The sequence below is a fragment of the Engystomops pustulosus genome, chromosome 3 (genome assembly GCF_040894005.1).
Source record: "Engystomops pustulosus chromosome 3, aEngPut4.maternal, whole genome shotgun sequence".
Lineage (NCBI taxonomy): Eukaryota > Metazoa > Chordata > Amphibia > Anura > Leptodactylidae > Engystomops > Engystomops pustulosus.
In genome coordinates, this window is record NC_092413.1 from 76,725,692 (window position 1) to 76,753,057 (window position 27,366).

Sequence of the window (27,366 nt, forward strand, 5' to 3'; positions counted from 1 at the left end):
CGCCGTGTGCCATACATGGCTGTGAAGGTGGACGGGGGTGAGCAGCGCTCCCTTCTCTCCCCGAAACCGATGTGTGCCCGCTGTGCAACGGTACAGTGGGCACACGTCATGTGAATGTAGCCCAAATCAAATGTTTCAGAAGCTATTTTGTGCTCTCCGTATTGCGAATGTTTTTCAAATTTGTTATCAGGTGTTTTGTAATCATTGATTGTTTTATATTGGTTACTTGTTTAAGAAAAGCTATGCACCTCAGAGAGAATAATCACATGGCTTTTGATAAACATGCTGAAGGGAAATGGCACATCTTCTTCAAGAAGACCGGTCACCAGATGTTGACCACCCTGCATTGGGTTACAAGTCATCCCCATATCACCTAAAATTAGCTGCAAGCAGGGCAATATACCTTAATTACAGATGTTTTTTATGATATGCAAATTAGCTTTTCTGACTCATCTCTGGTATCTGTGACTCAGCTCTCCCTGGTTGGCAGTGAACCACACCCCATTATTCTGACTAACAGTTCTGTGTCTCTTCAAATCCCTGCTCTGCCTCCTTGTACTTAGTTAATATTCAACTACAGACATAAACCTCTATATACAAATGGGAAAAAGGGGTCCATTTTTTTACATGGTGTATTGTGTTACATTCATTACATGTGACCAGTGACATCGGAGGTCTTTCAGCCTTCTTAGAATAGCAAATTGTACACCACACCATGGATGTGATTACATGAAATCACAGCAGCCTGCATGGAGGATGGAGAGGACTAGAAGTCCATGGAGGCTGCTGTGACTTCATGTGGTCAGATACTTGCATGGGGTACAGTTTGCCATTATTTAGAAGCTAAAGTACGGGGGCTTGGCCAGCAACCGAAGAGAGAGGTTGCATGTAACTTGAGCTCCGTTCCCGCCTTGCATTTACTAATCCATCCTGCTGAAACAATCCGATGATTTGAAAAACAGGCTACGCTGGAACAATGTTCGCATATTAGGTCTACCGTAGAGGGAGGAGGGCAACAAATCTGTCATTTATTGAAAAATAGTTCTGGGATACCCTACCGGCTTCCACATTATCTTCTGGGTATTCTGTGGAGAGGGCCCACAGAGTTCCCGCCAAGCCCCCACCACCAGGATCTCCAGTGAGGCCTTTCTCAGCTCGCCTCTGCAGTAAGGACTGGGATGCCCTATTGCAGGTGGCCAGAAGGCTTGGGACCATAACATAGCAAAATGCAACTGTGTCACTGTTTCAACACTTCTCCGTCTCCCTACAGAAGTGACGGGCCTCCTTCATGGAATAAAACGGTAACTACGAGACCTCCAAATCTTTTACTCAATGACCTACCCAGCAAGACTACGGGTAATATATGAAGATACAACCAGATTCTTTGATAATCCCAGCAATGCGGAGACATGGCTGAACACCCGCAAGCACCTGCCACGGCGCTGAGACACCTGCTACGCAGCTACCGATTGAACTTTCCTCGCTGCCCACGATGAAGCCTCCGAAATTCGACAAAAGACAGTTTGTCAGTTTCAATACCTGATCATTAGGTGCCGATGGGCTTACTGGATGGTTCCCGACTGGCATATCCTAGGCAATGGGGGCCCCAGTACGCTCAAAAGGTCCCCGTGACTAGCACAAGCACAGTTAGTTCTTGATAGTTTTATTGTTTAATTGTTGTTAGTGTTATATCTCCCTGAGTTTTGGGAGAAGTATGCCCTTCCCGACTATCACATGGATTGTTAGGGAAGTGAGCAGCACCCATAAGCGGAATATTATATTCTCTAGGCTGCGCAGAACCAATCATTCCATCATATGTCTAGTACAAACTCATCTGCTTACACACAACATGACATGGTTACAGAAACCCTCGGTGCAGTGGTCCACGAGTTCTATGCATTCACGCGGGGTCTCACTATTGGTGCATTGAAGCGCAAGATGGGAGATGTTTGATCAAAGGGTTGACCCAGAAGGGAGATCCCCATTTGTGTACGGCAACATTGACTGTCAACCTTTGTTAATTTATGTCTGTATATAACGCCCCCGGGCACCCTCACCCAATAATTTGCATTGGAAATTTCAACTCAGAGGTAGACCCTGGTTGCGATGGGTTCCCCCCTCCACCAGACAAGATAGGATCACCCCATTTGCGGCTCTCCTACAGGAAATGGATTTGCATGACTTATGGCCCCTCAGGCACCCAAGCACTCAAGAATTTACATGTAACAGGGCTGTCTAGTATCGATTATGTATGCGGCAATAATGAAGCTAGCCTAAGCATACTGTCGATAGAACACCTACCTAGAGAACCCTCTGATCACTCACCCGTCAAGGCAGTCTTTCACACTACTGATCCCAAGGCCCACAGGGCCCTCCCCCCATAGAGTTAATCCCTTCTGGCATACCTTGCTTACAGAACTAGTTAAAATACTGACACTACTAGCAGAATTTGTTTCCTCCAATCACTCATTTTTTCTGGGACGTCTTGAAGTCCCATCTGCAAGGGTGCCTCCATTCCTCTTATGCACATTAAAAAGGAATTCGCTAGGGAGGAGGATACCGAACTCAATTGACAATGTTTGTCTTCTGTTTTATGATGTTACTTGTATCAATAATGTATATCCAACTGTATGACATCCAGAAATGTAATAGTCTAGGTAATGATGCGTATATCTCCAAGTCCGAACAAGTGTCACCTGAACCTTTGTGTACCGCTTTATATTGGATGAACATTATGGGGGTCATTTACTAAGGGCCCGATTTGCGTTTTCCCGACGTGTTACCCGAATATTTCCGATTTGCGCCGCTTGTACATGAATTGCCCCGGGTTTTTGGCGCACGCGATCGGATTGTGGCGCATCGGGGCCGGCATGCGCGCGACAGAAATCGGGGGGCGTGGCCGAACGAAAACCCGACGTATTCGGAAAAACCGCCGCATTTAAAAACCGGAAATGTGTCGCTTGGGGAGCGCTCACCTTCACCTTCTATGGGATGGTGCATTCCGGGGCGTTAAGATTATTTTCGGCGCTGCAGCGCCACCTGGTGGACGGCGGAGGAACTACCATCTTAAATCCCAGCCGGACCCGAATCCTGTGCAGAGAACGCGCCGCTGGATCGCGAATGGGCCGGGTAAGTAAATGTGCCCCTATATGTATTGCTTGCCCTGACAATGAATGACATGTGTGGATATGTACATTTTTTCAATAAAGGAGTTTAAAAAAAAAAAAAGTTAAAGTACCTGAGATGATGTAACACTGGTTACATGACATGAACGGTGACCAGTATGGAAGAATAAGGCATGGGGAGAATTAGATGGGAGGGGCCAGCCAAGCAGGACATGCCTCCCCCCCTCTGATGCCAGGTGATATACAGTAAGATAAAAGGTGATTTACGTGGATGTAAGCTAAACCATTTTTAGCTAAAAGAAGGGTGGCATTTAGTTAATAGAGCTCTAAAAGTAACCTGTCACTGGCTGTAATTGTGCAAATGTGGTGACAGGTTCCCTTTAGGTAACCTGCTGTTACAACCACTGTTATGTGCTATTGGCGCAAATAAAGTTAAGTAAATGGGGTACATATCTTTCATATCCTGTTAGGATTCAAAATATGCATTGTCATTTAAAACACCTTTCAATGTTAAATGCTTTTAGTGACATATGCAAGAATCCGTCAACTATAAATTATGACATATGATGGGTTACGAAACAGGCACAGAACTAAGGGTCATTTCTTGTTAATGCAAGCAAAACATAATGTGATTTCTACTGGTCAAACACGTCACAAAAAAAAAAAAAGTCATACTTGGAAACGAGGGAAAAAATACCTGGACTTAATTCTACTAGATAAGGCAACTTGTCTGGAGACTGAGAGCAAATGTAGGTGTCCATTCTATCTTTGCCTTTTGAAAGCTTTCCTTCCGATTTCCTATTCTTCAGCGAGATGTAGTCGATGGGTCTCCTTTTTAACTGAAATACAAGTTCACCTGAAAATAAAAAAAAAAAAAATGTAAAAAACACAATAAAAATGAGAATCTAAAGGCCAAATGCAAAGACTTAGGCTTGCTTAACTCCTTCTTGATCGATTTTCATTGGTGCCTATAAATGTCCAGGTCAATTTTTGACATCCTGCTATGCACTTCTCTAAATGTACTACAGGGGGCTGGCAGGCCGTATTCTACAGGGGGCTGGCAGGCCGTATTCTACAGGGGGCTGGCAGGCCGTATTCTACAGGGGGCTGGCAGGCCGTATTCTACAGGGGGCTGGCAGGCCGTATTCTACAGGGGGCTGGCAGGCCGTATTCTACAGGGGGCTGGCAGGCCGTATTCTACAGGGGGCTGGCAGGCCGTATTCTACAGGGGGCTGGCAGGCCGTATTCTACAGGGGGCTGGCAGGCCGTATTCTACAGGGGGCTGGCTATATACTGGGAGGCTGTGACCAATGCATTTCCCACCCTCGGCTTATTCTGGAGTCAATAGGATTTTCCAGTTTTTTTCTGTTAAGATTAGGGGTCTCTGCTTATACTCGGGCCGGCTTTTACTCTAGTACAGCGATGGCGAACCTTTTGGAGACAGAGTGCCAAAACTACAAACAAAATCCACTTATTTACCGTGAAGTGCCAACATGGCATTTTAAGCAGTAACTTATTGCTACCTGTTGTTCCACATCTTTCAATCATATTGTCCCCCTGAGGCCATCAATACAGTTGAAAGAAGGAGGGCAAATTCAGACTTTTGTTGTAGCTTCTCTCCAGGGTCTCTCTGTAGAGGAGGAATGGTGGGTCCAGAATGAGGACCTCAAAAGGTATTGCAGTTCTGTCAACACCTTCTCATTTTCCCCGCAGTTCCAAACCAATAAAGTGTAACTTTAAAATAGCGCTGAGAGCAGCATCTCTTAAAGTTGCCTGGTACTGCAGGAAGATTTGACTTTTACCAAAATGTTATAAATATGTACAGCATTATTCCATTACGCTTTTCCAGATTCAGCTACAGAGGCAGAGGGTGCATGTACTTCTGCTAAGTGAAAGTGAGTTTCATGCAGCTTCTTCTACATTCTGTCTTCAGCTCATCGGCACGAGGGGGGACACTTTAACCCCTTAACGGCTTAGCCTTTTTTGTTTTTTCATTTCCATTTACCATATTTTTTGGACTATAAGACGCACTGGACCATAAGACGCACCTAGGTTTTCGAGGTGGAAAAATAAGAAAAAATGTTTTTTTCCCCAAATAGTGTGCCAAAACATTTAATAAAGTAACAGTAAAGTAGCGGCGCCTTACGGGGCGGTGCAGCCATGTTTCTCTTTGGAGAGGGGTAGGGGCAAGCAACCCTCACCCCCTCCTCCTCTCCCAGGCATCAACGTGTGCCCACCGTGATACGTATGGCGGACACACGTTCATGTGAATATAGCCTAAGGGGACTGTGTAGGGGATACTTTAATTAGGGGTCATTGTGTGACATTTGGTGAAGTTTTAATAGTGTATTGTGTTTGGGGAGAATGAATGGGGAGACTTTATTAGGGGACTTTTAATGGGACACAGTTACCTGATGCTGAAGGATGGCTCCCGTGCAGACACTACAAGTGTTCTATCAGATACAGCCCTATACAGAACACTTTGTAGTCGGGGGGAGTGATAGAATTATGCTGACACCTAGTCAGGGGGTCTCAAGAGTTACCAGGGCTGTATAGGTATGAGCATATGTGACAATGGTTACAAGAGCTTACAATCTATGAGGAGGGGAGGACAGGAGGTGACAAAGCTTGTACAATTGCCACAAGAGCTTACAATCTATGAGGAGGAAAAGGGGACACAGGAGGTGACAGCGCTTGTACAAAGGTCCAAGGAGCTTACTATCTATGAGGGGCACTGGCGGTGATGATGCTTGTACAATGGCCACAAGAGCTAACAATCTATGAGGAGGAGGAGGACACATGAGATGACAGCGCTTGTACAATGGACACAAGAGCTTACAGTCTATGAGGAGGAGGACACAGGAGGTGACAGTCCATGTACAATGGTCACAAGAGCTTACAATCTAGACCCGAGACTGTCATGGAGACAGATCGACGTGCCCAGATGACGTCACGGGGAGCGGTAAGCCTCGTCAAGTCCATGAGCCCTCTCCATGCACGTCCTGACGCGCGCTGTACTATTACGATGCGTGTTGGTAAGGGGTTAAAGGCCTGAACCGTTGGTTCTCCTGAACCCTTGCACCTAGAAACACAATTCTGATATTAATCAGGAGAGTCTCCCCTTTAAGTTCCGATTGTTATTGGTGCCTATAAGTCAATCTTCGACATTCTGCTATGCACTTCTTCTGCAAGCACCAATCACTGACGTTAACCCTACAATCACCGCTGACAAAGTAGCTGGCGGCAGGTGTGCTTAGATTGTTGCTTCCCGTAGTGTCATCGGGCAGCATTGACCTGTTACTTTGACAGCCTCGGGACATACAAAGAGCCAAGGAGGATGTGTTTTAAAACATTTATTACAATGAGTGATTTGCACGAAAAGTGAAAAATCCCAAGGGGGTCTGAAAAATGGTAAAAAAAAAAAAAAGCAAATTAAAAAAAAAAAATCGCTCCCCCTTTCCCTAAAATGAATATAAGCAAATAATAATCATAGACCTGTAAGGCATCACTGCATCCCAAAATGTCTGATTTTTTAAATTGTAACAGTTATTCCCGACATTTAGGTGCTTTTTTCTGTTACTGGGTTAAAAGGCGAAAATGGCACTTTGTCATTTTGCTAAATATAAAAATTCAATAAAAAAGTGATTGAAAGGTTGTACGGTCCTCAAAATGGTTGCACAAAAAAAAAAAAAAAAAAAAAAAAACACAATCAAGAGTCGCAAAAATGACACCACACGTAGCTCTGTACACTAAAGTATGAAAAAGTTATTAGCTCCAGAACATGGCAAAATTTATAATTTTTTGTGTATTATATTATGTATTAACATTATAAAGCCTATATAAATGTGGAATCCCCATGATCTGAGTGCACAATGAAAGCCATAAAAATCAAGCCACAAGAAAATGGCACAATGCATGATTTCACCAATTTTACTGTATTTTGTAATACATGCATGTAAAATTAAATAGAGTCACTATCAATTTCAAATTCTTATGCAAAAAAAACAAGCCCTCAGACAGCTCATTACATGGAAATAGGAGAAAAATTAAAAAAACAAAAACGAAAAAGGGCCTGGTCAACTTTTCTTTATTATGTAAATGAGGCTGGTCACACGGCCAGAGGCAGTCATGTCTCCCCTGTTCCCCCTGCTCATGTCTGTGTGCAATGTATAGTAAGGTATTGCTAGTGTCTGTACTTTATCTGCTGACCTGCTCTCTCCTCCCATACATATGTGTGAGACACAGACATCCACTACACATGAATCTGACATGTACTGCTATAACATGCCTGCCTGGAGCTGTTGTAACTCTCCTATACACACACACACAGGCTGTAGGGGGCGTGGCCGCCAGCACAAGGAAGCACATGGAGGAGCCATTACACCAATATACCTCACACCATTATACAGGCTGTCACTCAAGCACTGGGGGTGTGGCTGTGCCTCCCACTCATGAATAAGCTGGAAAGTTTGAATATGATAATGACTCATTGGAAATATTACAGGTCATTTGCATACAGCTTTAGGACCTCATTGCTTAAAGGGAACCTGTCACCAGGGACCTAATTTTCTTTTTTGTCTTTTTATCCCCCTGTTCTTTTTGTTCATTTATCCCTAATATTATTGTTGTCATAGTTTGTACTTCACTCTCTGTACCCTCTGCTGCTGCTGTAACGCTGTGAATTTCCCCACTGTGGGACTAATAAAGGATTATCTTATCTTAAAGACAGATTGTAAAAGCCATGACACCTGCAATGCAAAAATGCCTCTCTGCCTTGTCTAAGCAGTTGCATTACAATATAATTGTGTGCTAAAAGTTACTTTTGCATCCTGACAAAATCCTGGGGTAGTCACAGGGGCTGGGCTTTGGTTTGGATGCATTTCAAAAAACAACATGTGACTTGTCTGAAATGCAGGCTGTCTCCATCTTAATGCTCCTATACAGTTCTATACAGAAAAGGCAGAAAGGCAGATTTGCACTGCAGGTGTATTAAGCTTCTGCAACCTGTCTTTAGTGAAAATGAGGTCCCTGGTGACTGGTTCCCTTTAAGTTTACAGGCATGCAGAGGGACAATGAAGGGATAGAGGCAATGCTTTCAAATGGCAGTTTATGAAAATATATTTAGTTTAGGGGGTTAATTTGCCTGATGGGTTGTCTTTGAATGGTTAATAAAGTAAAAACCCTGTGGAAGACTTAATTTAAACTCCTGGGTAGCATTTAATACACTTATCCCTGTATTTAATCAGTTGGAAGTTTTATTGAGTTGTAGAACTTTTAAACTAGATTTAACCCTGTCCACTCCAGAAATTTGTAGAAATGTTGTTGCATTATTGGCCAGAGGAATTTTTACTATTTTGACAAGTACAAATAAAATAAAAATTACAGCATAAAGAATTATACTAAACACCAACAAACCAACAAGTTGACACTTTCAAAATTGCATTAGAGGGGTTGTTCGGCTTTAAACAAACTATATAACGGGGAATGGGGGGGTCTATGGTGAGGACTAAACAACAACAAAAAAAAAGTTATTCTTTCCTCCACCGCCAATGCACATAAGTGCCGTGCCCCTGTCTGTTTACAGAGGCTGGCACATCCATCAGTCCATTGCCTTCCAATACAGCATTGAACCCAATGTTGTGTCAGGCAAGCGGGAGTGGTCAGGTGGTAGAGCGTGCTTCTAAACAAACCGGGGTACAGTCCCGCAGGCGATGGACCAGGACAACATGAGTACTGGAAGGAAAACTTTTATTCTTTTAAGCATAAAAACAGACTTTGAAGGCAAAAACATTTCCATTGATGCACACAACTCCTGTTACATGGGTGTAATATGTGCGCCCCTAATTTTACCACCAAAAACTGGGAAAACCTATTGACTCTAGTATAAGCCTAGGGTGGAAAATGCATTGGCCGGTGCGGCTCCTCTTTCTTCTCTCTGCTGTAACAGCTGGCAGAGTCGCGTCCATGCACTCTGCTGGCCGGCACACACTATGACGTATAGAATCAGGGATGTATATTTTATCCATTTAAAATTAAACGAGTCATTACAAGTATTTATGTAAATGTTGAGGTTTATGGCTTACAGCCAAGGAATACCTGAATGTCATTATTTCAAAAAACGTATAATACTTTATATGCTCAACTGTTCAAAATATTTTTAACAAAGCATGTTAGCCGAATTAAAAGTATGTACAGTAAATTCACTCAATATTTGGTTGGGGCTCCTTTTGCATAAAGGAATGCATTAATGTGGCGTGGCATGTAGGTGATGAGCTAATGGCATTTCAAAGGTGTTAAAGAGGACCTGTCACCCATAAATTCGGCACTAGGAGCTGCCTACTAACGCAGTGGTGTTACAACGATAGCGTTTTTGAGGCTGCAATTTTCTTCTGCTCTTGTGCTAACATCGCCGTGGAGTACAATAGAAATGACGCTCGTCGGTGACTGCCACATGTCATGCGGCAGTCACCGCCCCTAAACACACCCACAATCCCGCCCCTCATGAATATGCCGGACTGCTTTGAGAGTGGCCCGGCATTTCTATTGTACTCTGCAGCAGCGTTAGATAGCGTTATCTGAGGTTTCCGATAACGCCATCATTTGCTCTAGCACTAGGAGCTGCTTACGTCAGTGCCGAATTTATGGGTGACAGGTTACTTAATAGCAGCCTTCAGCTAATCTGCATTGTTGGGTACTGGTGTCTTATCTTCCTATTGACAATACCCCACTTAATTACTGGGGGAAAAAAAATCTTTTTGCTGATATTCTTATTTATTGAGTTGCACATGTACACTCACCGGCCACTTTATTAGGTACACCTGTCCAACTGCTCGTTAACTCTTAATTTCTAATCAGCCAATCACATGGCAGCCAATCGCATGGTCAAGACAATCTCCTGCAGTTCAAACCGAGCATTAGTATGGGGAAGAAAGGTGATTAGAGTGCCTTTGAACGTGGCATGATTGTTGGTGCCAGAAGGGCTGGTATGAGTATTTCAGAAACTGCTGATCTACTGGGATTTTCACGCACAACCATCTCTAGGGTGTACAGAGAATGATCCGAAAAAGAAAAAACATCCAGTGAGCGGCAGTTCTGTGGGCGGAAATGCCTTGTTGATGCCAGAGGTCAGAGGAGAATGGGCAGACTGGTTCGAGCTGATAGAAAGGCAACAGTGACTCAAATCGCCACCCGTTACAACCAAGGTAGGCAGAAGAGCATCTCTGAACGCACAGTACGTCGAACTTTGAGGCAGATGGGCTACAGCAGCAGAAGACCACACCGGGTGCCACTCCTTTCAGCTAAAAACAGGAAACTGAGGCTACAATTTGCACAAGCTCATCGAAATTGGACAGTAGAAGATTGGAAAAACGTTGCCTGGTCTGATGAGTCGATTTCTGCTGCGACATTCGGATGGTAGGGTCAGAATTTGGCGTCAACAACATGAAAACATGTTATTCAAAAAGAAAAAGAGGGGAATTGTATGTGGTAGGCTATATAAACCAATACAAGGTTGTTGAGTATCAAAAAATATATAAATATTGCTTTATTTGTAATCTCACATTAAACAAACATTTAAAAACATTTAAAACCGCACAACAAACATGTGCAATATTCCAAGCATGAACTATTTGTGTGTGTCTCTATAGTTCATGCGGTGCCCTTACTATCCCTGTGTGTATCTATTGGAAGTGGTGACCTATATATGCTGTGTGAGGTCGTTGGAGTATAGATGTTATGTCCCATGTGTTGGGTCTTTAGGGGATGTTGTGCTCCCTAATGCAGATGCATCAGCATGTATAGGCAATATACATATATCTCAGATAAATTTAGGGTCAGATATCACCATGTCCAGTAGAGAGGGATAGGGGCTCAGCTCCCCACGCGTTCCGCCACTGTTTGGCTTCCTCAGGAAGCCAAACAGTGGCGGAACGCGTGGGGAGCTGAGCCCCTATCCCTCTCTACTGGACATGGTGATATCTGACCCTAAATTTATCTGAGATATATGTATATTGCCTATACATGCTGATGCATCTGCATTAGGGAGCACAACATCCCCTAAAGACCCAACACATGGGACATAACATCTATACTCCAACGACCTCACACAGCATATATAGGTCACCACTTCCAATAGATACACACAGGGATAGTAAGGGCACCGCATGAACTATAGAGACACACACAAATAGTTCATGCTTGGAATATTGCACATGTTTGTTGTGCGGTTTTAAATGTTTTTAAATGTTTGTTTAATGTGAGATTACAAATAAAGCAATATTTATATATTTTTTGATACTCAACAACCTTGTATTGGTTTATATAGCCTACCACATACAATTCCCCTCTTTTTCTTTTTGAATAACATAGATTAATTTTGGGAATTGGGGCCACAAAAGTCCAAGTGTTCCTATCAACATGAAAACATGGATCCATCCTGCCTTGTATCAACGGTTCAGGCTGGTGGTGGTGGTGTCATGGTGTGGGGAATATTTTCTTGGCACTCTTTGGGCCCCTTGGTACCAATTGAGCATCGTTGCAATGCCACAGCCTACCTGAGTATTGTTGCTGACCATGTCCATCCCTTTATGACCACAATGTACCCAACATCTGATGGATACTTTCAGCAGGATAATGCGCCATGTCATAAAGCTGGAATCATCTCAGACTGGTTTCTTGAACATGACAATGAGTTCACTGTACTCAAATGGCCTCCACAGTCACCAGATCTCAATCCAATAGAGCATCTTTGGGATGTGGTGGAACGGGAGATTCGCATCATGGATGTGCAGCCGACAAATCTGCGGCAACTGTGTGATGCCATCATGTCAATATGGACCAAAATCTCTGAGGAATGCTTCCAGCACCTTGTTGCATCTATGCCACGAAGAATTGAGGCAGTTCTGAAGGCAAAAGGGGGTCCAACCCGTTACTAGCATGGTGTACCTAATAAAGTGGCCGGTGAGTGTATATTGTATCCTTACTCGTGGCTGCTTAGGCCGATTCCATGACTTATGTTCCTTGTGTGTCCCTGTATTCCTGATTATTTTATTAATTAAAAATAAAACAGACATTTTTAATTTAAGACTGTAGTGAAGGATTGTGTTTGGAGCTGGCCAGTTTTTGGTCATAGCACTCCAAATAAACTGGAGAATCTTGTGCTCACACAACCCACGTCTGTTTATGCCAGGTGAGCTCACTTGGACATACATTTTGAGATAATCTTGGGTGCGGTTATATTCCCGCCCCACGTTAGAGCCACTGCAATGGTCTTTTCATGCAGTGTAAAAGTAGCAGTACGTAGCCCAAACATTGAATAAATAAACATTGAATAAATTCTAGCCTTCTCCTGCCCATATGTCACACCTAGCTTCTTTGAAAGACCAACTGTCATCACAGTTGCTTCACTCACAGATTAAGGGAAACTAAGGCTTTATGCTCAGTTATCAAAGTGGGAAAGGTATTAACATCTCGGCTAAAAGAAAGTCATGTTATTAAAAAATGTGATCAAAAAAAAGTTTTATCCCGACACGATACTAAGAAAATATACAGCTTTCAAAAGGCCCAAAAACACATCTGTTTAACTTAAAAATAAAAATGTTATGCCCATGAACACGTGGTGACGCAAAAACAAGCAAATTTCTCACAAAATAAGAATCTATATTCTGCAAAACGAGCTATAGCTATAATAATAAGAAACCCCAGTGACAGGTGGTCATTTCCCTTGTAATTGAGGCATCTATAAAAAAAAAATAAAGTAAAATTTAAAATGAAAATGCTCCCCAGGGGTCTTTTATGACCTCATGGGGGACATGTACAGTAAAAACAAAAAATGTTTTAATAAATATTCAGAAACGCACAATGACATTTCCCCATATTATAAAAAAAAAAAAAAAAAAAAATCACACTACACTACAAAAAGAAGCACCAAAGCCCCCCCTTTTGCACGAGACTATAAATATTATATATCAAAACGACCGAAACAAAATAGGGAATATATTAATAATGTTCATTTTGAGTTTATTTGAACATTTTTTTAAAAAAAGTACTATAAATTACAAAAAGCTTTTTTTTCCCACTTAACCCAAAATTAAAAAAAAAAAAATTCAAACTTTTATTACCTTTTTAACTAGCTCTGTGTGTCCCGAAAAAAAAAAAAAAAATTTAAGATAGGATGCACAAATAAGATAGGAGGCCTTAAACGGGCGCAAACGAAAATTTGGTAAAATGCCTAGTCACTAGAGCCTTTTAAGGCTAACTAAGGAGTTAAAGGGGTATTCTCGTCTCGGAATTCACATTCAGTTTCATTGATCTGCCATATATAAACATTTCTTCAATTAGATGTCATTAAAAAATTTTTTACCTGTGTGAAGATAATTTCTCATAAATGTAGTGATATGGTCCCTTAGAAACAAGACTGTGTCCTTGGATACGGGCACCTCTGCTGGAGGGATTGCACAAAAACAAAAAGTTCTTGTGTATGAAATTTCCGGGAGTTACTGCATGTCCCGCAGCAGTTCTGTGGTTGTGATCGCAGAATCCGGGTGGTCAGACAGGACTCTGGGGCATTTGTGGCCCCTGCTGCCAAATGTGAGGAAGCCATCTTGTTTCTAAGGCACAATATGGCTTCATTTATGAGAAATTATCTTCACACAGGAACATTTTTTTTTAATAACATTCAATTGAAGGAATGTTTACATATGGCAAATGAATTAAATTTAAATGTCCAGAAGGGAATACCCCTTTAAAAGCACAAACCGTTTCTTTTTGCCAACTGAACAAAATTAATTTTTTTCACAATTTCCTCATCTGCACCCAGACCTGTCCTGTTCACTACATCCGTGTCATTCGAATATATTTCTGAGCAGGACAACACAGACTGCTGTGAAAGTGAAGTCAGCAGTATACAAGGCAAACAAAAAGAGGACCTTACCATGCGGGGTACCGATCCAGCTTGTGGCAACCTCTAAGAAATGATCCCCCATATTCCTTTTTAGCGGGTGTCCCAGTAAATAGTCCTCACTCCACTCCATTCCACCATCCCACCACTAACCCCCATTGCTTTAAGCCTTGCACTCAACATATCAGGTCTTACAGAATTGAACAGCTGAAGTCAAAACAGGAGCTGAACTGCCTAACATCACTCAATAGAAACAATAGTAATGGATAACTATGCGCCCCTTTTAAAATTCCTGACAAGAATGTGTTTCTATATCTTAGAGTAAAACACCTGTTAAAATCCCTTAATCCATGCTCAGCACAATTTTATCTTAAATAAGCCTCTTTAGTTTCAAGAGGGTAGAGGGCTCAAACCCTATTATATACATCTGTCAGAGACGACATTCACAAATTATACCCATTTAGGAATCCGAATTCAAAGAGCCATTTCAACCGATAAGCGTTGAAACTCACTAGTACAGCATTAAAAAGTGGAGAATGCATTGAAAACCACTACACGGATACTATACACCAGAGAGTCTTTAGAAAGTATACCCCTCCTCTTCCAATCTTTGTTAGAGATCTTGTGGTACAAAGGGTAGTCTGTTGAACATTTTATGGGAATGTCCCATAATTCCGCCTTTGTGGAATGAAGTTTATTCATCCACTTTCTTAAAGGGAACCTGTTACCAAACCACTATTTGTGGGTATTACAGCATCCAGAAGCCCATAACATAACAAAGCATATGCAATTTTGTCATGTTGGTGTGATGCATGCATCAGCTAATATATGCATTAGAATACAGTACCTGGCTCCCTGCCAACGTCTCTCCTGAAGTCTGCATCTCGCCACATATCTTACCATGCGGTGAGCTGACATAACAGAAGGAATGAAATTGGGCTGATATGAGCCAGGAGCAAATATTTTTTAAATTTGAATCCCAACCACTGGGACTTCAGGAGGGGAATTGGCAGGCAGCCAGGTACTATACTCTAATGCCTGTATTAGCTGATGTATGTATGCATCACGCAAACATGACAAAAGCACATACGCTTTGGTGACAGGTTCCCTTTAAAAAAAAAAAAAAAACAAACAACCAAAACCTACCCAAGCTTTACTACATCAAGAACTCTACTCCTTTCCAAACCTCCAAAGACTCTTGGTATGTAAATTGTCTACCATAGCAAGGAACCTTGTTACTGGTCACTGAAAAACTAACAATTTTTACTACCGGTATTTGCCATGGGCTTCTCATCCGGATTGCAACATCATCGCATGATCATCCAATGCATGATATATCACATGAATTGATGATGGTTGGTTTTTTAGTTCAGTCCTACCATACATTTTTGTGCATAAGATTAACAGCTAAGCTTACCGTCATTGATGTGCTACATGAAAGCTGTGCAAAGCAACCTATGAGACGTAATGTATGCAATGTTGTGTTGGAAAATAATTTAAAAGCCTTCAAAAACTTATTGAAAGGAAAATACTGCTATTTTAATATTAGGATATATACACATAGGAATACCCAATGACATTCAAAAAACTGCGTTCCATAATCTTCATCTATGATTTGAAAATGTTGTCCCTAACCCTTGGCTGCAGCAGTTGCAGAAGTGTCCAATCTTTGAGGGTTCATACCTCTTATTCTTAGGGCACATTCACATGGCCGTCTGCATTTACGTCCCCATAGGCGGCAATAGCGGCGCGGCGCAGATACGGTGCCACACATGTGTGGCACCGATCCGGCCCGCACACCGCAAAAAGATAGAGTATGCTCTATCTTTTGGCATGTGTGCGGCCGTGCGCCGCTATTCTCTATGGAGGGAGGAGGGGCCGCCTCCTCTCCAGCACACGGCGGGCATACCGCTGTGTGAATGTACCCTTACCATATATACTCAAGTACAAGCAGAGACCCCTGATTTTACCACCAAAACTGGGAAAACCTTTTGACTCGAGTACAAGCTGAGGGTGGGAAATGCATTGGTCACAGTATCCCAGTATACAGCCCGCCCGCCAGCCAGCCCCCCCCATGTAGTATACAGCCCGCCCGCCAGCCAGCCCCCCCCATGTAGTATACAGCCCGCCCGCCAGCCAGCCCCCCCCCATGTAGTATACAGCCCGCCCGCCAGCCAGCCCCCCCCATGTAGTATACAGCCCGCCCGCCAGCCAGCCCCCCCCATGTAGTATACAGCCCGCCAGCCAGCCAGCCCCCCCATGTAGTATACAGCCCGCCCGCCAGCCAGCCCACCCCATGTAGTATACAGCCCGCCAGCCAGCCCCCCCATGTAGTATACAGCCCGCCAGCCAGCCAGCCCCCCCATGTAGTATACAGCCCGCCAGCCAGCCAGCCCTCCCCATGTAGTATACAGCCCGCCAGCCAGCCAGCCCCCCCCCATGTAGTATACAGCCAGCCAGCCCCCCCATGTAGTATACAGCCCGCCAGCCAGCCCCCCCATGTAGTATACAGCCCGCCAGCCAACTCCCCATGTAGTATACAGCCAGACATAAGATAAGCAGGCTACTACCTTTATCACTTGGCCAGTCTCTGAATATCTGTAAAGGACACTCATCATCATCCAATATGCTTTCTTTCATGGCTTTTTCAAAATGTTGATCACCAGGAGGTATTATTATCTAAGAGCAAAAATTAACAAATATGAATAAATATGAATAACTGGCAAACAGGGCAGAAAAATATAATAACAGATGTAAAACTCCCACAGTAACTTGTGAACCTGCTATTTTCCTAAATTGCCCTGTACAAGTACAGTCTGTATCCATGTGTCAACATGATTTGGATGGCACGGTTGGGCTGCATCAACACAATAGACACCTGCTCTATATGGAGGGAGATTCCCAACGCCTTTCATGTGTCCTTAATTAGAATAAAACATGACATGTCTGTACAGGCCAACTCTGGGTTAATTGTGTGGCCATAAACAAGTTTAGGAAGTAAAAAGGCAGTGCAGGATTCACAAATCTCTTCTATTAAGGTGCACCACATGTGGCATTTGTACTGCATTTACAAACGAGATGCAAACCCCCAGGGGCGGGAATTCCAATGCAAAATACTGGGTCCCGGTTACCGATCACATGTATTGCAATGGAAATGCAGATGTATGTGGGCCGTGCCCAGCCATCAGAATTGCAGTTGCGTTTACAAACACAATATGATCGCCACTTGTGTCCACGGCCTTAAGCTCCCTATCCACTAGTAGTACTATGGTAGCACTGTGCAGGAAAGTGGGGTGGTGGGGAGATGAAGGATTGTGTTTGATGTCGTGATTGCTGTGACCACACAAATTACCCTTTAGAGGGAGTTCAATGATAGAAGAGTCCTTTACTTTCCGCTGCTAGAACCCCAGTGCTAACACAGGGTGCCCTCTGTAGCAAAGGACATCTGGGGACCAAACACAGCCCCAAACCACCATCCCCCCAGTCTGCCCTTAGGACTTGCATATTAGAAAAAAATATTGGTGTACAAAATGAGGTTCTATTCACCATTGCAATACAGAACTCGCTGGGATTTTCCTTCTCCATGCCATATTTTTCCAGTGCTTCAATTACAGCAAAATCTGCTGTGTCATTCGTAGACAGCAGGATGGTTTTGTAAGGTATATTGGGTTTTAAACTGTCAGCATATATTCGTAAGGTCCCACCTGTACAAAACAAAATTTAAATACATTAATCTACAGAATAAAGTAATACTAAACAAAAACTAAAAAAGCACAGTGCAACAGTAGTAGAATCTAGTAACAGTAATATCGACCAATGTAGCCAACAGAAGGCCACTTAATAATGAACAACAAAATACCAAACAAGAGAAAACAAGAGGAAAAGACAAGGCTTCAATGCAACAACATAAAGGTGAAAATCTTTATTAGTGAACAACAAAAATATATAAAATAGACAGAAGCATCTCAGAATGGATACAAGAAAGCATGCCAGGTAATACGTCCTAAGATACATGAACTAAATATACAATATACAGTATAAGAGACCCAGAAATATAGTACTAGACAGAAGTAGCTATCAAACAATGGTGTAGAGCCCTTATGTAACTGACAAGTATTCTATAGTAATGACAGGGGTCACAGAAGCCAAATCATAAACAGTGATAAACACATATAAATAATACAGACTAAGTGAAAGCTAATGTGACCAAACAGAGGACATATTACGTGGCGTGCACCCCGACGCGTGTTTCAATCGCAGCAGGTCTTTGTCAAGGGATGACGCCAGGAAATGAGGAGCTGGTATATATACAGGGAAGGAGCCAATGGATAGTGCGGCTGAGTAATGAGCCACAAACACTCACCTGTGTGCACAACACATGTGCAGACGGTGGACGCCAGCAACAAAAGTAAAGGGGAGGAGTCAGAGCACTGGGAGGATAGGTGACGATAGCCAATAGAATAAGCAGCTGCTCCCCCTAGCACATAGGCAGGAGGAGCGATGTAAATGAAAATGTGTGTTGTAACGTTGCAGAGTGAAGAAAAAGGCAACTAGGCAGATGGTGAAAGCTACAAAAAGGAGGCAAATCATTCATTGAGCCCGAGTGGATGAACCGTATTGAGCGTCCAAATCCATTTTGATTCAGTCTGAAGTAATTTTTTCTTTAGTGCACCACCTCTCATGGTTAGGTCTATATGGTCCATGCCACGGATTTTCAGCAGACGTGGATTGCAGTCATGGTGTCTCCATGGCGAGGGATAGGCTTGAGTTTATCAACCTGTGAAGGGTCAACAGATGACGTGATGTCATTAACGTGTTCTCTTGCTCTGATACGTAATTCACCAATTGTCATTCCTATGTAAATTTTGGCACAAGGACAATGGGCATAATAAATCACTGCCTTAGTGTCACAAGAAATGCTCCAAGTAATCTGGAATTGTCGACCCCCTCTCAGGTCTGAAAATGTTCAATGTTAAGGCATGCAATACAGTGCCCACATTGTCTACTGCCCCAGACAGGTTTCTGTGCCCCAAAGATCAATGGTTGGGATTGAGTTGGCGTCAAATAACTCCTCACAAGCATATCCCGCAGATTGAGAGCAATTTGTTCCTGGGGCTGTGGGAGAGGGAGCTGTTTCTCTCTGATGATGCATCAATGTGCCGGATCCTCATCTGGGTCCGGTAAATTGATGACATCTTTTTTATTTGCCGGGGCAGCCAGGAAGATCTTCGTACCTTCATTGATGGGCTTAACGCCAACATCAGACTCACATATGAATGTGATGCATGCAAAGTTAATTTTTTAGATATTCCTGTGACCCGTGGAGTAAATGGCTGTCTCTCCACAGATATTTATAGGAAGGACACCTCCGTCAATTCTTATCTCCACTTTTCCTCAGTACATCCTAGACGTACTGTCAACGCCATTCCTATTGGGCAGTTCCTAAGAATCCATAGAATCTGCTCTAGTAATGATCAGTTTGAGGAAAGAGCATCTGAGTTCCGTCAATGCTTTCTTGCTCGTGGATACACTGCACGATCCATAAAGAAAGCCTACAGGAGAGCATGCGCTACTAACCGTTCGGCACAATTACATCCACAGGTAAGATCGGCTCCTCCACAGCCACCCCGATATACTACCCCATTTCATGATCAATGGAACGATATGAAAGCCATCTTGAGGAAATATTGGCCAATCTTACTATCTGATCCTGTTTTCAAACAAATACTGACCGAATATCCCGCGACTGCTCTCAATCTGCGGGATATGCTTGTGAGGAGTTATTTGACGCCAACTCAATCCCAACCATTGATGTTTGGGACACAGAAACCTGTCTGGGGCAGTAGATAATGTGGGCACTGTATTGCATGCCCTAACATTGAACAAGCGTCAACATTTTCAGACCTGAGAGGGGGTCGACAATTCCAGATTACTTGGAGCATTTCTTGTGACACTAAGGCAGTGATTTATTATGCCCATTGTCCAAAATTTACATAGGAATGACCACTCATGAATTACGTATCAGAGCAAGAGAACACGTTAATGACATCACTAATGCTTCATCTGTTGACCCTTCACAGGTTGATAAACTCAGGCCTATCCCTCACCACTTTAGGAGACACCATGGCTGCAATCTACGTCTGCTGAAAATCCGTGGCATCAACCGTATAGACCTAACCATGAGAGGTGGTGCACTAAAGAAAAAATTACTTCAGACTGAATTTAATATATTCTATTTAATATTTAATTTTCTCAGAAATCAAAGGTGCGCCTTATAGGCCAGTGCGCCTTATATATGAACTTAAAAAGAAATTTACTACAGACAAGATGTACTGTACATTTACCAGTGTTTAATAGCTCCATCCCAAGAAATTTCCTGCACCGTCCCACACTGTACACAGGGTCCCTAGCTCCTGAAGTGCCCTGGCACCACAACTAACATTGTGCCCATCCTGCCCTCCCCTAGCACGGAGAGACCAGAGCTGCCATAGTGCCGACCACCAGGCCATCACCACCACCATTACCACCACCACCATCAGTAAACAATCCCCCATACCTGACAGCCCTGTAACAGGGGAAAGAGAAGGAGCCACAGGGAACCCCACAGGAATAACACCCTGCCTGAGGAGGGAAAGAGAAGGGGCAGAGGGAGACCGCTTAACCCCTGCTGCATCACCCTGCATTAACCCCCAGCAGCCCATTCCTCTGAGATCAGAGCTCTCTGACACGCTGAAGACAAGTTTCCCGGGAAGTGTAGCTGGCTTCAACTGTGCACAGGTCTGCCACCTGCTGGTCATTTTTAGGTACTGCATTTGATCCTGCGCCTTATACTCCAGTGCGCCTTATATATGAACCTAGATGTCTTAGCAGGCATTTATTAGAGGTGCGCCTTATAGTCCAGTGCGCCTTATAGGCTGAAAAATATGGTAATCTGCTATATATAAACATTTCTTCAATTAGCGGTCATTAAAAAAAATGTACCTGGGAGAAGATAATTTCTCATAAATGTAGTCATATGGTCTCTGGACCATAGTAGTCACTGTGTCCCTGGATACGGCCACCTCTGCTGGAGGGATTGCACATAGAATTAAAAGGTTTTTGTATATGAACTGTCTGGGAGTTACTTCATATTCCACAGCCGTCCTGTGGTAATGAACGCTGAAGTCAGGAGGTCAGGCAGGACTCAATAGTGCATGTGTGGCCACTGCTGCCAAAATGTGAGGTGGTCGTATCTGAGGAAGCCATCTCATTTCTGAGGGACAACATGACTACATTTATGAGGAATTATCTTCACACAGGAACATTTTTTTAATAACATCCAATTGAAGAAATGTTTACATACGGCAAAATACCCCTTTAACCCTTTCACGACCCGTGACGTAATAGCACGTCACGGGTCGGCCGCGGGTGCATGGAGAGGGCTCACGCGCTGAGCCCTCTCCATAGCCGGTAAGTCTTTGCTGCATATTGCAGCAAAGGCTTACCGGTAACACCCGCGATTGGTTCCTTTTTCCTCGATCGCCGCCTCTTTTCGAGGATCGCCGCTCCCCGTGACGTCATCGGGGAGCGGCGATCCGTCGCCATGGTAACCTCGGGTCTCGCGAAGACCCGAGGCTACTTCAGGTTAACCCATGCATTACAATGTGCTATCAGCACATTGTAATGTATGAGTAGTAAAATCCCCATATACTGCCATACTGTAGTATGGCAGTATACGATAGGATCGTGCAGACCCCCTAGGGTTAAAGTACCCTAGGGAGTCTGAAAAGTACTAAAAAAAAAAAAGTAAAAAAAAAAAAATTATATTAAAAAACCCTAAAAACTCAAATCACCCCCCTTTCCCTAGAACTGATATAAATATAAATAAACAGTAAAAATCATAAACACATTAGGTATCGCCGCGTCCGAAAATGCCCAATCAAAATATGATAACGGTTTTTCACTGCGTTTAATCCCGTAACGGAAAATCGCGCCCAAAGTCGAAAATGGCACTTTTTGTCATTTAAAAAAATTAAAAAATTCTATAAAAAGTGATCACAAGGTCGAACAGTCCTAAAATTGATAACATTGTAAATGTCATGAAAATCCGCAAAAAACAACACCAACCACAGCTCAGTACACCAAAGTATAAAAAAGTTATTAGCGCCAGAAGATGGCAAAATCCCCCCAAAAATTTTTGTACAGGAGGTTTTAATTTTTTTAAATGTATGAAAACATTATAAAACCTATACAAATTTGGTATCCCCGTAATCGTACCGACCCAAAGAATAAAGTAGACATGTCATTTGGGGCGCACAGTGAAATTCGTAAGATCCAAGCCCACAAGAAGGCGGCACAAATGCGTTTTTTTACCAATTTCACTGCATTTGGAATTTTTTTCCCGCTTCCTAGTACACGGCATGGAATATTCAATACCATCTCTATGAAGTGCAATTTGTTACGCAGAAAATAAGCCGTCACACAGCTCTGTACATGGAAAAATAAAAAAGTTATGGATTTTTGATCATGGAGAGTAAAAAATGAAAATGAAAAAACAAAAAAGGGCCAGGTCCTGAAAGGGTTAAGGCTCAGCCCCATTTTTTGGATTCTGACTTGCGTAGCTTTATAGGGTTATAACTTTTGAACACTGTTACTTATCAAAACGATTTTGAGATTATTTTTTCCTCACGTTGTACTTCATTTTAGTGGTAAAATGATGCGTTTATCTACATAAAATTCAAAATCTTTGCATTGTAAGGTAGATAGATTTAACACCTAAATAAGTTGGTGAATAACATTTCCCATTTGTCTACATTTTCATAATTTTGGAAATGTCTGGATAATTTATTTTGCTGTCACGCGGCTTACAAATCGAATAGCGATTTTCGTATTTTCAGAACTATTTTGGGGATAAATACTGTTTGAATGAAATTTTACTATTTAACATAAAACAACCCTATATAACCAACCCATTTTAAAATCTGCACCCCTCAAACTATCAGACACAGCTTTTAGGAAGATTGTTAACCCTTTGAGATCTTCCTAATAAGCACATCAAAATGGAGGTGAAAGTTAGAATGGTCAAATTGTGACTGTTATATGTTCATTTAGCCCTAGAATTTAGGGCTAAACATGTGGCAGTTAATTTTTTTTTTATGGGTGCCAGGATTTTAGTTTCCTCATTGGCTCTTTTTGAAGGCTATAAAATTTTAGCTGCTTTTAGCAGTAAAAGACTCCGATAGTTACGACCTAGTCTACAGATCGGAACTGGCGGAATTTGTGCCCATATTCATTAAGGGGCTGGAGACAGCTTGTGCACCTGCGTGTCGATCAGGACCCCAGAGATGCCTGAAGGCAGTGCCATTATGATGGCGTCAGAGACGTCATCTTAAAGGCACAGTGTCAGTCTATGCATGTAATTGCATACATCAGTATTGCAGAGTATTATCATGAACAAGCAATCAGATGATTGCTTGTTCAGGTCCCGTGGTGGAAATGGTAAAAAAAAAATATATATATATCAATAAAAATGCCAATAAGCCCCAAAACATATAAAGAGACATAATGCTCAAAAATAAATAGTATCACCCCATCCGTAACAATTTGTAGAATAAAATAAATTATTGAATACGTACAATGAACACCGTAAGAAGAAAAAATAAATAAATTGAATCCCACAAAAAAAATGCAATAAAAGGTGATCAATAAAACATATGTACTCCAGAATGATACTGTTGCAAAAAACAAGCCATCAACCAGCTCTGTAGCCAAAAAAGTAAAAAATGTTATGCCACTTGGAAGACGGCGATGCAAAAAGATAGTTTTTTTCCCTACATTAGGGTTTTATTTGTCAAATTTAGTAAAAAATTATATGTATAATATCCGGTATCCAGTATAATATCTGCGTGATCGTATTGACCCATAGAATAAAGATAACATGATTATTAGGCTATACGGTGAACACAAAAAAAAAAAATCAAGTAGAGAATTGATGCTTTTCTACTCCTGACCTCAAAAAAAGTTCCTAAATTTTCAACAATAGGATACCAACCCCAAAATGGTAACACTGGAAAAAGTATCTCTGTCCCAATAACGAAAAAGCGAAAATTTTAGAGTAAAATAGTAAATTCTGAAAATACGGAAAATCGATAATCTATTTGTAAGTCGTGTGACACCAAAATAAATTATCTAAACGCAAAACTTATCGGGCAAAATATGTGGGGGAAGAAAAAAAGAAAAAAAAATCTCAGAATCTCTTCAGAGTTCAAAAGTTATAACCATATAAAGAGACGCAGGTCACAATCCAAAAAATGGGACTGAGCCTTAAGCTACAAAATGGATGCATCCTTTAGGGGTTAAACCCCCACCCCCCAAAAAAACTGCCCCAAATGTGACATGGTCATGAAAATAACAAAAGTGAAGGTTTTTTAAAATATTTGCATTAACCCTTTCACTGCCAGGCATTTCTGGAAATGTTGCGCTATTGGCGTGAGCAATTTTTTACAATTATGATGTATACAAATAAAACCGAAATTACAGCAAAAAGAAGTACTCTAAACCCCAACAAACCGCGAGCCCTCTCCATGTACCGGGACCCAACATGTGACGTACTATTACGTCACATGTCGGTAGGGGTTAAAATTAAAAAGCAAAACGGTACCACCCAAAACCTTTACAGTTTTTGAAAGCAGACAACCAGGAGATTGCATTTGCCTTAATTAACAGTTGACAGCCCTTACCACAACCTTCATGCAACTTTTTTTTTTTTTTTTTACATAAAACTCACATCAAAGCAGTTTTACACAATTAAAAATACCACCACAAAGTGAGCGGATTTACTCTCCCTAAAGTGCCAAAACAAAAAAACCATGCCATATTTGGTTGCAATCCAGAAATATGTTTAAAATTATATTGCACAAAGTAAGAAGCTCCTTTTCTATCAAAATCAATTTTTTTTTCCAGAAATCCTCACCTACCATGTTTACAAAAATAACTTTTGAATTCATACACACTACCACCTACATGTCCTATCTTTTCCCGTATTACGGCACCGTGCGCCATATATCTCTATGGAAAGGGATGACACAACGGGGACGCATTTGTCTGAATGTAGCCTAAATAATATAATTTCAAGGTGAAATGTTAGATCCACAAGATCATGTTTTGAAAAAATGCAGCAGTCACTTACCAGAGTCTGGTCGGCCATCCGAGCTTCGAAACTCTTGCATTCTCTTTTCTAATTTCTGCTGCCTTCTCCTTTTCATTACTACTTCTGGATTGGATATAGTGCGTGTAAAACTGGTTTCTGGCATATCCTTGTAAACTTCTGCAGCAAAATGAGAGTTCTCCCTTAAGAAAAAAAAAAAAAAATTTTTTGGCATACTGTACACCGCAAAATACTCAGTCAATCTATTTCCATTTGCCTAATGCCAGAGGCTGTATGCCACTCTAAAGTGCCTGAAGTGTGTATTCAAAAAGAGACAGTAGATTTTACTATTAACAGCCACATGACAATGATTAAGAATAAACAGTGATTCTTCTATCCATGAATGATCAATTCTGTTCTGCAAGTCTACCTGCGCAGGAGAAAGTTACCGTACATTCCGGCGTATAAGACGACTTTTGAAGACAGAAAAATCTTCTGTCTTCTCTGGGGTTGTCTTATACGCCGGTAATCCCGACCGCCCGCCGTGTATTCACGGGCTGAGCCCTCTCCATAGCCGGTAAGTCTTTGCTGCATATTGCAGCAAAGGCTTACCGGTAACACCCGCGATCGGTGCTAGCAGCTTTGCCAGCAGCCTCAAGGAGATAGCGGCACATGGGCGCCGCCATCTTACCTGGGATCGCCGCTCCCCGTGACGTCATCGGGGGCGGTGATCCGTCTCCATGGTAGCCTTGGGTTTTAGCACATTGTAATGAATAAGGAAAATCCCCATATACTGCCATACTGTAGTATGGCAGTATATGGTAGGATCGATCAGACAACCTAGGGTTAAAGTACCCTAGGGAGTCAGAAAAATAAAAAAAATAAAAAAGTAAAAAAATTATAATAATAATAATAAATAAGAATAAGAATAATAAAAAAAACCTAAAAATTCAAATCACCCAACTTTCCCTAGAACTGACATAAATATAAATAAACAGTAAAAATCATAAACACATAATATGTTAACGGTTTTTCAATGCGTTTATCCCCGTAACGGAAAATAGCGCCCAAAGTCGAAAATGGCACTTTTTTGCCATTTTGAAAAATATAAAAAAAATCTATAAAAAGTGATCAAAAGGTCGTACAGTCCTAAAAATGATATCATTGAAAATATTATCAAATTTTGCAAAAAATGACACCACCCACAGCTCCGTACACCAAAGTATAAAAAAGTTATTAGCGCCAGAAGTTGGCAAAATCAAAAAAATAATTTTTGTTCATGAGGTTTTAATTTTTGTAAGTGTATGAAAACATAAAACCTATACAAATTTGGTATCCCTGTAATCGTACTGACCCAAAGAATAAATTAGATGCGTCATTTGTGGCGTGAAGTGAAAGCCGTAATATCCAAGCCCACAAGAATACGACACAAATGCGTTTTTTCACCATTTTCACTGCATTTGGAATTTTTTTCCCACTTCCCAGTACATGGCATGGAATATTCAATGCGATCACTATGAAGTGCAATTTGTTACGCAAAAAACGAGCCGTCACATAGCTTTTTACGTGTAAAAATAAAAAAGTTATAGATTTTTGAAGGTGGGGAGTGAAAAATGGATATGAAAAAACGGGAAAGGGCCCGGTCCTTAAGTGATAAATGTGGCCCATAGAGTTTAACCGGTTGGTTTTTCTGTTGTTTTTGCGCCTTTTCGTTTAGGCGCACCGTTTTTGCGCCATTTTTGCGATTAAACGTCAAATTAGCCGCGCAGCTAAAATAACCACCTTTCCCTCATCTATCGTTCAATTCCAGATGTTTTGCTGCGCCTAATAATATTCATCACGTGCGACTTTTGCATTTAGGCGCAAAAACGGGCGCAAAAACACTCCGGCCCGAAGGTGGCGTTAACTGAGAAGAAAGCACTGAGCCCCTTTGCAGAAGAGCTCATTTCTAGCAGCAAAGCTCAGCCAGACACTGGAACATATAATAGATACAATTAGATACATTACAGACAGGAGCTGCAGACTCTATTTACAGTTCATCGCCTTCTATTTACAAAACATTCTGCAAAACCTGAGCTCACAGCAAGAGCAAGATAAGTTTGCACAAGTTTGCAGAAGTTTGCAGATACTACAAACAAGTGTCCCCCATGTAATTCTGCACAGTGTCTGAGGGGGATATTGTGCAGAATTACAGGGGTGCAGCAGGAGATCAGCACTGG

General features: G+C 42.0%; 1 protein-coding gene across 19 annotated transcripts in view; it reads right to left on the reverse strand.

The window, feature by feature from the left end:
• The window catches only part of AFDN (afadin, adherens junction formation factor), a 251,176-nt gene that overhangs the window by 146,509 nt on the left and 77,301 nt on the right, over positions 1-27,366 (reverse strand). For all 19 annotated transcript variants that reach the window (XM_072141135.1, XM_072141136.1, XM_072141134.1 and 16 more), the window contains exons 5-8: positions 25,190-25,350; positions 17,569-17,726; positions 16,593-16,701; positions 3,823-3,981 (exon numbers count right to left, since the gene is read on the reverse strand). In XM_072141135.1, coding sequence (XP_071997236.1) covers positions 3,823-3,981; positions 16,593-16,701; positions 17,569-17,726; positions 25,190-25,350 — 587 coding nt within the window. The remainder of the gene's footprint in view (positions 1-3,822; positions 3,982-16,592; positions 16,702-17,568; positions 17,727-25,189; positions 25,351-27,366) is intronic.